General features: G+C 39.2%; 1 protein-coding gene across 1 annotated transcript; it reads right to left on the reverse strand.

The window, feature by feature from the left end:
* Positions 1–313: 313 nt before the first annotated feature.
* LOC128740376 (dnaJ homolog subfamily C member 28) lies at positions 314–1,661 on the reverse strand. Its single transcript, XM_053835915.1, has 3 exons — positions 1,611–1,661; positions 1,356–1,508; positions 314–1,297 (listed from the first exon to the last, which is right to left on the reverse strand). The coding sequence occupies exons 2-3, from the start codon at positions 1,485–1,487 to the stop codon at positions 314–316; spliced, it is 1,116 nt and encodes a 371-aa protein (XP_053691890.1). The 5' UTR covers positions 1,488–1,508; positions 1,611–1,661.
* Positions 1,662–12,259: the final 10,598 nt, after the last annotated feature.

Genomic DNA, 12,259 nt, shown 5'->3' on the forward strand with positions numbered 1-12,259 from the left:
ATGACGTTTGTTAAACAAATATCCAATTTCAATTGAAAATTCATACTATCTTGCAAAGTATGTATTTACAATATGTTCATATTCATATAAGCTGAGCAATTGTTTGTTTGAAAAATGAAAAATAACGTTGCTTCAATTTTTTTTAAATTTTCGCAACGGTTGGTTGGCTACATGCCTATACAAATATTTTCATGGTAAAAGAGGAAAATTCTGAGTATCATAAGGCAACTGAACTCAAATAATGCAGCCAGTCAGTAAGTATATGCTATGCCATATGTACAAGCAAAGTTTTCTAACGTATGGGTATTATTTATTATTTTAACAACGTTTCTAACAAACTAAATATGTTAGCTTTTTCAGTAGGTTTATTTGTTGAAGAAGTTAGTTCTTCCTCTGTTGTCTGTAGTTGATCCCTGTGCTTTCCTGTCTCAAGCACTTGTTTTCCAATCTTTGCCAAGTTAAACCGAACCATCTGTTTATTTAAGACCGGAACTATCAGATTAAATTTATCGATTTTTCTATTTACACCTTGTTCGAATATTTCGTGTTCTTTCAGTATTTTGTCCCATTTGTACTCGTCTTGCCCAGTTAAAGGAATCTCGCCAAGCTTACTTCGTTCCTTATATAATGAGTTCTTTAGGCTTTCTATATCTTCACGAATTTCTTTGTGCAGTGTGATCCATTCCGGCGTAAATCCATTATCTAACATTATCTTATTTATCTTCGCAGTAGTAAAATCTACATACGGATTCTGACTTTGATGATCCGGTAGAGGTTTGCCAAATCCAGACAAATTACTAAAATCGCCGCGTGACATGGCTTCCTGTATTAAATCCTCAACAACTCTGTCAAATCCATATTTGGTTTTGATTTCATGCTTCTTAAAATGGTCTCCCTTCTTCATGAGAGCCATCTCAGAAGCTTGTGCTTTCGACATCCGGTGTTCCAGCACTCGTTCCTGAGCTCGCTGCGCACGAACCGACTGATATTGTTTCTGTCGTTGCGCTGGCGTTCCAACTCCTATTCCATCGAAACTGAGATACTGGCGGTGTTGTGGAGCGGTATGCCGTATGTCAAAGGTTTTTACCTTATCTTGCAGATTCTCGACTATTCCTCGGCGAGATTTAGCAAACTTTTGTTGCAAAATTCGGAAAGCCGCATCCACTTCTTGAAACTTATTCACATCAGCATCCGGGTGACCACTGTCTGGATGTAACTTTTTCACTAACGCGATATACGCTTGTCGCACCATGTTCTGATCGGAATTCTCCGTTACTCCGAGGATATGATAACATTTCTACGATGATAAATTCGACGAAATACTCATAATAGTGGCATAAGCTAAGTGTACCTACGTTATATAATTCTCCCTTGCTGGTAAAATTTGATCGTAGAATGATCAGAAAAGGGCATTTAAGATGAATATGAAGATTTCCGAAAAACATAGATGTATTTGATGCAACTTGGTATAGTGCCGAACGTTGCATTGGAAATTTTGGCACGGAAACCTAAAAAACATATAGCAATAGCAATAACAAGCTGCAGCCAGTTTAATTAAATTAATAATAAAATTAGTATTACTAATATTCTAAATACTAATAAATACCTACCAACAACCACAACCTTATAGTTTTTAGACAATGACCAGATATGTAAGAATGAAGAAGGGGAACAGCTGACTCCACATTTAAAAAAAGAGCAGTTGTTTTTCTGGTTTTCTGTTTTGCTCAAAGATTCGTAACTCGAGAACGCGACCCATTCGCTCCATGCTGGCCCCCGGCACGTTGCCTTTTTTCTATAACTGCAATGCAAACATCAAATGTCGACCAACATTTGAAAGGGGCGGATAAGCCAACTGTCAAACAGAACGAGTGAGAGTTATTTTTTGCTGGAGCGGCATAGGAAAATGAACTCTCACTCGTTCTGTTTGACAGTTGGCTTATACGCCCCTTTCAAATGTTAGTCGACAAATAATGATCAAAAATGTAGCAGAAACACTGCATTTTGATTTGAAGAAAATCTATCCAGCTTTTTACGAGCCATACTGGAGGGCGTGTTCGTAATATTGTGAGTTTCATTGAAAGTTATCCACCGCGCTGCTCAAAAAAGAAATCCTCTTTCATGGTTGCTTTTGATGGTCGATGGTGATGGCTTTCATGGTCGATTTTGATATTATTGGAAGAAATTACGTAGAATCATCAGAATCATAAAGTTTTAGTTATTGCGGTTATTTACATAAATTTTCATTCTGTTGCGGCGGTAGTCCGCATCGTCAATCACCGCAACGAGAACAAGGAAAGGTGGCCAAATATTTTTTGGTTTATATGTGCAATTGTTACTGATGCTTTAGTAACTAAAACTACCATAAAAAACTTTTTTTTAGCCTCTTACATTCAAAAATCTGTTTTATATAAATCATAAGTACAAAAATTGGTGTAAATACTAACAAAATTTAAGAAGTACGGAATCGTGATAATGGCAAATAATCTAAACAATAGAAATTGATCTATTTGTATGGCACCTCTGGGCAAAAGCACATCCTTCAATATTTGGCGAGCTCAGCATTGGGCGATAATGTATCGATATAACTGGTATCGACATTTGTGGACGAAATCTCGATAGTGATTTTTTCGAAATATAGTTAATTTCGGCATGCATATAAATAAATACAACAGCTCTGTAAATGTTAACACGTTATACGGAGTGTTATAAAATAAATGTAAAATGCTGATCGTCACGTGATGCGAGCAATTTTGCTGATTATGCTTTCAACTGAGTATACGTATCGATATGTGAAAAGTATCGATATTCAATTAACGAAAATTCGTCAGCTTCGCTCAATACAGAATTATTTTGACAGCTTGCTATGAACTTTTCGAGAATGAAAAAATTTCTTGCAAAGCACAATACTTTTGGCCACCCAGTTTATTGAACAACTATAGGGTAACCAACGTATTTTGGACCCCCTCAACAGCTGTACATAATTTGGACACTTACAGCAAAATCAAATGGAAGTGTCCAAATTATGTACAGCTGCTGATGGGGTCCAAAATAGGTTGGTTACCCTACAACATGTTTGTTTACAAAATTTTAGCAGCAGTTCTAGCGCGGTGTTTCCTTTAGACCGCGTTTAACTTTGGGCTAGAGTGACTGTATACAGAGTGGCGACAATGTCAAAATTGGAATGATAATTATCTGTCAGTGTCATTCCAATCGAGCAGACGACCTATCCAACGCGTATACAGGAAAGAGAAAGAAAAACCTTGGAAAAATCGCATTGCATATACATTTGGGATGACTTGTCGCCACTCTGTATATAGTCACTCTACTTTGGGCAATAAGCCTACGTTAAATGTTCTGTATATAGTCACTCTACTTAGCGGATAAGCCAACTGTCAAACGAGTGAGAGTTCATTTTCCTATGCTGCTCCAGCAAAAAATAACTCTCGCTCGGTCTGTTTGACAGTTGGCTTATCCGCCCCTTTCAAATGTTGGTCGACATTTGAACAGCATTTTTGACATTTCCTTAATACATCCCATGTTTTCTTTCCGGTGGTGTTAGTGTAATGAAGATCATGCATTTCATCATGGTGTTGGTGAAATCGTAAGTCGACCAATCACGATGAAGTGTAACGTCAAACTCCAAAAACAAACCCCATTGTCCGAAGCGGTTTCTTTTTGTAGTTTGACGTCGTTTTCTGATTTTTCGCTACACTCAAAATATTCTGCACATAACTAATGGTAAATTTCCATATGAAATTCCAGATGATTATCATGTGCCACATATAAGCACAATCCGCCCAGAAATACACATAAAAATTATACGCATATGAATAGTACGTGCAATTATACACCTAAAAAATATCCGCATATGAATACCGTGTACCCCCGTTGGTATGACCTTCTTTAATCTGAACATTTTTAGTCTGTACCCCGATAGGCGTTTTTGACAAGCTATCGCCCGCTTAGAGGCGCTGCATAAAAAAAGTGATGAAAAGTAAAATCGCTGTCAAACTCCATACATTTTTGAAAAAAGCTGAAATAATATGCAGTTTTCGATTAACCCTTTCAATTGTCAGGATTTTAGATAGCGAAATATTGGAAGAAATTTGTTTATCTACGTTAAAGTAAGTAAAAATATTCGAATTAATTAACTTTATGGCAGAAAAATGTTAATGTTTGATTTTGTACCGCATGAAACAAAAGTACATAGAGTCAGCTGTAAAGTTTACATATCCTGGATAGAGAATCACCGATTATTTTCAGTCTTCACTGTTTTTCAATGTGTTTTCAAATGCTAACGGATTTATTGTGAGTTTCATTGAAAATTATCCACCGCGCAACTCAAAAATGAAATGCTCTTTCATAGTTGCCAGGTCGATTTTGATATTATTGGAAGAAATTACACAGAAATCATAAAGTTTTAGTTACTTTTGACGACCCAGTTAGGCAAACAACATGCCTGTTTACAGTATTCTGGCAACAGTTCTAGCGCGGTGTTTGCTTCATGCGCGGTGTTTCCTTTAAACCGCGTTTAACTTTGGGCAAAGCACCCAATATTTTCGTGATTAGCATCATCTGCGCCAAGAACCAAACATATAATCTATCAGTTCGTAAACATAAATACACTTGCAAAGCTCTAATAATCTCCCGAAACAGAAACAATATATATCAAATGAAAGGTAATGCTTTTTCTTACCTTTATTAAGCCTCACTGTAAAAAATCAGCACGTTCGATCCAAATGCCACCTACACTTGAAAGTCAATAATGGTGAACACTTCAATTTCACTTGTAAATCCCTACAAATTCCAAATGGAATTCACATTACTTTCAAGTGCTTTGGCACTTACACACTTCAAGTGACAGGGCTTATGATTTCGATATGGCAAAGCACCGAACAGTCAAATGTGTTTACACTTGAATTCGTGCTATATGCTGAATCACGTAATATTCAAGTGTGAACAATTTGAATCCGACGTGCGTGATTAATTCAGTGTCAGTCATCGTAAATAATATGGCGGCTAAAATAAAAAGCTGAACTGCTGCTTGCGGAAAATTTAACTTTGCTGCATATTTCTAGCTTTGGCGGTAAGAACTATTGTTCAATTAGGTAAATAGTAAATAATGTAATTTATATTCTGTTTAATTTGATTTTCAGAGCATTCCATCACCATCAATGTTTCAAGGATAAGTCCTTTAACATCGCATCAATTTTAAAAAGTAAATTTAGTGATGGTGTATTACCGTATGAACGGACAGTCCCTCAACGAAAACAAAGTTGGTATGCCCATTTTGCTTGCATTTTGCGAATTGCGATCGTGCTAGTTTCGGGTAAATGAGCGAAAGGCAATCACTGAAGATTCCCTATATGCTACCGTGTCGAAGTCAGCCGCCTACAGAAGAAGATCAGAAACGAGTTGAAAAAAAACTGGTCTGGTGCGGACAATATTATCTGGTCTATTGACTCTGGTTCAAGGTACTTTTACTGCTGATCACAATTACCTCATTTTAACATAAATATCGTTTCAGCTTGGAACAGTGACAGTGCGGCGGCGTATCCCGAGAAAGACAATGAAATTATCCAAGGCATATAACACCAGCATTCCCCACTACATCTTTAGTTAATCCCAGGGCTAATCCATTCTTGTCACAAGCAGTGGTAGCGCCTGCAGGCAAATAGTTGTTCCCGAGAACAAAGTGGCAGCTATCTACTTGTGTCGCTGCTAGAGCGGAATGATAAAAATAAATAACTTAGCTGGAGGCATTATCGCTTCCAGAGGTAGAGCAAACAAGCTGCTTAGCTAGACGCGCCAACGATGTAAAAAAAAAAAAAAAAAAATAAACACGCCAGCAAAACGATCCATCTGATCGGGAGTAGGAAAATCAGAATATGAAAAGGAATCTGAAAAACCATCTCGTGCAGGGATTATGTACTGATTAGACTACCTGCTTAGGGCATGAAAGATTAAGCCACTCCCATGTGTCGCATTTAGAATTTCTTTCTCTTTTTATCGTTAGGACGCAATGAGCAGTGTTCAAACAATTATAGTGTTTTAGAATAAGCGCCCGTTAGACTCCAGAAGGAAAATAAATAAAAATTATGGATATTTGAAGAAAAGTCTGGTATCTAAAGGGACATAGTATATAAGTAAATTTTTCTGGGATGCTTTACATAAGTATCCATCGATTATTCAACGCGTAGCTTTAAGACGACAATTGTAACCTTTTTCAATAAAGTTAAGTTTTCCTGGGAACAGTTTCCCACAGTAGTGAAGTGAATTTAGTTAATCAGCACGAGTGAATATCACATCCAATTTCAAAGTACGACCTAGTCGGAAAATTGACTTTGGAGCAACAACGAAAACCACCGGCTAAGACCATCTCTAGCCAAAATAAGTGTTGCTCGCGACAACATTTAATGGTGGCTATCCATAGAGGATAGTAAGGAAGGCGAACTCACGGAATAAAACCAGGAAGCTTCCAACCAGACTGTTTGGTTGAATTTTTGTGTCGACTTCTGCCACTGGCGGTGGAAGTGACAATTCTTGACCCGCGCTAGGGTAAGAAAGTAAAAAAAAAAAGACCTGTCGCAAGCGTACAGGCACTAAGTCGAGGAAAATAATACTCGCAATTTCAGTCAGAAAGCTGACTGTTTTGAGTCGACTTCTACCACAAGGGTAGAAGTGACAATTGTTGGCCCGCACAAGGGTAATTAAAAAAGACCTGCTGCAAGCAAGCAGGCAAAAGACGGGACGACTTCTACCAGTTTGGGGCAGCACCCGCTATCATTGGCGCTCAAGGAGGCCGGTGATATCTACCGACAACAGGCGTCGGTGCTATCCAAAATCTCAAGTTCAGTGAGCTGCTTGAGTCACTAGCAGGCGCTAGTGTAATCCGAAAAAACACCGGCACACAAGGAGGCCGGTGCAACCCAACCGACAGAAGGCGTCGGTGTTATCTAAAATCTCAAGTTCAGTGAGCTGCTTGAGTCACTAGCAGGCGCTAGTGCCATTGTAATCGTCGGTCAGCAAGGAGACCGGTGATACTTACCGACAGGCGTCGGTGTTATCCAAAATCTCAAGTTCAGTGAGCTGCTTGAGTCACTAGCAGGCGCTAGTGTAATCCGAAAAAACACCGGCACACAAGGAGGCCGGTGCAACCCAACCGACAGAAGGCGTCGGTGTTATCTAAAATCTCAAGTTCAGTGAGCTGCTTGAGTCACTAGCAGGCGCTAGTGCCATTGTAATCGTCGGTCAGCAAGGAGACCGGTGATACTTACCGACAGGCGTCGGTGTTATCCAAAATCTCAAGTTCAGTGAGCTGCTTGAGTCACTAGCAGGCGCTAGTGTAATCCGAAAAAACACCGGCACACGAGGAGGCCGGTGCAACCCAACCGACAGAAGGCGTCGGTGTTAACCAAAATCTCAAGTTCAGTGAGCTGCTTGAGTCACTAGCAGGCGCTAGTGCCATTGTAATCGTCGGTCAGCAAGGAGACCGGTGATATTTACCGACAGGCGTCGGTGCTATCCAAAATCTCAAGTTCAGTGAGCTGCTTGAGTCACTGGCAGGCGCTAGTGCAATCCGAAAAAACATCGGCACACAAGGAGGCCGGTGCAACCCAACCGATGGAAGGTCGGTGCTATCCAAAAGCTCAAGTCTAGTGGGCTAGCTTGAGTCACTAGTAGGCGACTAGTGTAATCCGAAACATCGGCGCTCAAATAGGCCGGTGACACTCCAACCGACAGGCGGTCGGTGATTCCAACACATCGGCACCCAGTCGGTGGCAAAAGGTCGGTGAACCGAAGCAGCAGCGTAGCAGCATCGGCAATCAGCTGGTGGCAACCGCATCGACGAACGGTCGGTGAACCCTAGAATCAACAAACACAGCAGGCACAGGCAAAGGCAAAGAAAAACATCTGGTGAGTGAAAATGCACAAAATTTTAGTAAATAATAAAAACGGCAATTGCCGTCTTTGTGAAAAACCCGATAGCATCGGCACGTTGGTAGCTTGCGACGAATGTGATCGCTGGTTCCACGTGTCATGCGCGGGATTAGATCACACTCCCGGCGAAAAGGAGCCGTGGATTTGTTTTAAATGTAAGAGACTCTACGACGAGATCTCGAGTAGGGACAAGAAGATTTCTCGATTAGAAACTCCCGACAGCTCGCATGTCGAGGCATTTAACGAAATTATTAACAAAATAAAAGAAATTAATGTCGAGAAGCATTCATCAACTGACAATTTCTTGATGAAACAGTCGATGATTGACTTGCCATATTTTGATGGGTCATATAATCTTTGGCCCAGATTTAAACAAACCTTTATCGAAACCACGAATAAAGGTAATTTTTCCGATTTGGAAAATTTGTATAGACTGCAAAAAAGTCTCAAAGGAAATGCATTGAAATTAGTCAGTGCACTCCTGTTGGATTCCGCCAACGTCGGAATAATTTTGAATAAATTAGAAGAACATTTCGGCAGTTCCGAAATGGTCTATAATGGCTTATTAAGAGAGGTACTTTCGTTAAAGGCTCCTCGATTAGAAATGCCTAAAACGGTAGTCGATTTTATATCAGGGATTGGAAACCTGGTAATAACTATGACAAGTTTAAATAGAGAGGAATATTTAAATGACCAACGTCTGATTAAAGACTTGGCCTTTAAATTACCAACAACATTGCATCAAAAATGGTTGATGCACCTTAATGAGGAGAGACTCATGTCAACTCCTAAAAACCCCTATACGGCTCCAACATTAGAAAATTTTTATAAGTGGTTGAAACCACAAGAAACTCTTGCGAACATGTTAATCGCGGAAAGAGGCGTTAACTATGAAAGAACAAGACCAGACCGGGTGAATTTCCTCGGTAATAAACAGTCCAGATGCTTTGCTTGCAAGGGCGATCATCGTTTATCTGATTGCTTAAATTTTAAAAGGATGCCACTTGACAAAAGAAGGCAATTCACAAGGGAAAGGAAAATTTGTTTCTCTTGTTGTAATTACAGCAACCATAGAATGCAGGATTGCAAGATTGGTAAAACATGTGGTGTTGACGGTTGCACATTGAAGCACCATCCATTGCTGCACGCGCCCTTTAATACAAGAAACAACAATTCAGACACGTCAAGAAGACAACCTGAAAATGTAAATTGTCTTGTGCAAAATAACAAGACTATCTACTATCAAGTAGTGCCGATTACAATAATCGGCGAAGACTGCGAATATAAAACATTCGCTTTCTTTGATACAGGTTCGTCTGTAAGTTTGATCAAAGAACAAGTTGCAAATGATGTTAAAGCAACAGGTTCATGTGTTCCGCTAACGCTTGCCTGGACCAATGGAGAAGTCCAGGAAGAACGGAATAGTCAGGTAATACAAATTAAGGTCCAAGCCGATAATGGACAAATCTTTACCATTAAAAACATGAGAACAGTTGATGAACTGAATTTACCTGTTCAATCAATAGATATGAAACAATTGAAATCACGATATCCTTACCTTCGTGATGTAAATATGCGATCATATGAGCAAGCGGTACCCACCATACTATTGGGGCTACCTCATGCTTATTTATTTAAGGCAATAGCAGAACGCTCGAGGGGAAATAATGAGCCCATTGCCAAACAAACAAAATTGGGATGGACTATTTTTGGTGGTAGCGAAGTTAATACTAACACCAAAAACTTGTTCTCCATAGATGAAGTTATTGAAGAAGAGAAGTCAATTAGAGAAATGATGTCGAATTACTTCTCAACAGAAGCCTTTGGGGTAAAAGTCCCACAAAGCAACCTGATTCCGAAAGCGGATGAGCAAGCCATTAAAATAATGGAAAACACCTTAACAAAAACTAACCAGGGCTATGAGATTGGCCTGTTATGGAAAAATGAAGACGTGAAATTTCCAAACAGCTTTAAAACTGCGTTGGGACGTCTTCTAATACAAGAAAGAAAGATGGATAAGGATCCAACACTAAGAGATTGGTATAATGCCAAGATAAAAGAATATGTCGAAAAGGGATATATGCGTAAATTAACAGTTGAAGAGTATATGAAAAGTACTCCAAAAACATTTTATCTCCCTCACTTCGTGACTATAAACAAAAATAAGCAGCCGCCGAAACCAAGACTAGTATTCGACGCAGCTGCAAAAATGGAGGGCGTTTCCCTCAATTCTCAATTGCTATCAGGACCAGATATGACTGAATCAGCCTTAGGAATCAAGATGCGCTTTAGAGAAGCACCATTCGCGATTTCAGGGGACATTCAAGAGATGTTCCATCGAGTTGGAATAATAAAAGAAGATAGGCAAGCCCAACGAATCCTCTTTAGGGAAAGTTCCAAGGTTCGTTTGGACGTTTACGAGATGCAAGTAATGACGTTTGGTGCGACATGCTCGCCAGCTTGCGCGCAATTCGTAAAGAACACAAACGCGAAAAACTTCTTAAGCGAAAGTCCTGATGCAGTAGAAGCAATTATCAGAAATCATTATGTAGATGATTATCTAGATAGCTTCCATGACATAACTAATGCGACAAGAATAGTTTCAGATGTAATTCGCATACATGATGGGGCAAGCTTTAAAATAAGAGGCTTTGTTTCAAATTCTAAAGAACTACTCAGCAAATTGCCGGCTGATAGAATATCGCCAATAAAAGAAGTCTCTCTTGATGAAGAGCAAAACTTCGAGAAAATATTGGGCATGTATTGGAATACACAATTCGATACATTTAAATACAAATTAAAAATACCTGAAGCAGTCACATTAGAACCAACGAAAAGAGAAGTTTTGTCTTTCATTATGAGTGTGTATGACCCATTAGGACTCATATCTCACATAACGATAGAGTCAAAATTAATAATGCAAGATTTGTGGCGCACTGGTATTGAATGGGATGATAAAATTCCCGACAATTTGAATAAAACTTGGCAAAACTGGATAAAAAAGCTATCGGTACTTGAGAACTTGAGTATTCCAAGATGTTACTCTCTTCAACAAAAGGAATCTAGAAGAGAACTTCATATATTTTGCGACGCATCATTAAAGGCATACGCAACTGTAATATATATGAGAACTATGTCACATTTGCAAACTGATGTCACTATAGTCGCCGCCAAAGCTAGAGTCGCGCCTACGAAAATTATATCGGTGCCGCGACTAGAGCTGCAGGCAGCAGTTTTGGGAACTCGTTTATTAAACACAGTACAAAGCGAGTTAAGATTAACCATCCACAAAACAATCTTTTGGACTGATTCGAAAACAGTCTTGAGCTGGATAAAATCAGATGTTAGAAAATATAAGCAGTTTGTGCAATATCGAGTAAGTGAGATTCTCGATAGTACAATGGAATCTCAATGGAGATATATAGATTCCGCATCAAACCCTGCTGATGAAGGAACAAAGGTAATTTCATCAGAGTCTAAATTTATAGAAGGCCCATCCTTTTTAAAACTAAAGGAATCCGAATGGCCAACGAAATTCAATGATATATCAATTAAAGAGTCGTGTCATGAAGAATTACGACCCATGTATACGCTAAAGGAAATCGATAAGCCACGGTTCGATATTTTATGTATTACTTGGTGCTCTGATTGGAATCGGTTGAAAAGAGCACTCTGCATAATTAAAAAGTTCGCGCAATTTATTAAAAGTAAAAGGCGAAACTTACCCTTTAATAACATAATAACCGCTTCTGATATGCAGCAAGCTGAAGAGTTTTTGATTCGAACCGCTCAATGGAATGCGTTTCCTGATGAGATGGTGGAATTGCAAACTACTGGAACGGTTGATAAAAGCAGTAGGATTCGAACTCTCACGCCGTTTGTGGCAGACAACGGTATAATGAGGTCAGAAACACGTTACAAAAATACGAAATTTGTGCCATATGCGGCTCGATATCCCTACATTTTACCAGATAAACATCATGTATCTGAGTTAATACTGAAACACCAACATGAGCGTTTCAAGCATAAGAAAATGAAGGCTGCTATAGCAGCAGTCCAACAGAAATATCATATCATTCACATTGACGCCGGTATGAGAAAAATTAAAAATCGTTGCCAGCGTTGTAAGAATGAATCTGCGAGAGCAAAGGCGCCTAAAATGGCACCATTGCCCGAGTGTAGATTACAACCATTCGTAAAGCCGTTTACACATACGGGAGTGGATTATTTTGGTCCATATAACGTATCGGTTAATAGACGGTCGGAGAAAAGATGGGGAGCTCTATTTACATGTATGACAACTAGAGCTGTTTAT

This window comes from Sabethes cyaneus, chromosome 3, assembly GCF_943734655.1.
Source record: "Sabethes cyaneus chromosome 3, idSabCyanKW18_F2, whole genome shotgun sequence".
In the NCBI taxonomy this organism is placed as follows: Eukaryota; Metazoa; Arthropoda; class Insecta; order Diptera; family Culicidae; genus Sabethes; species Sabethes cyaneus.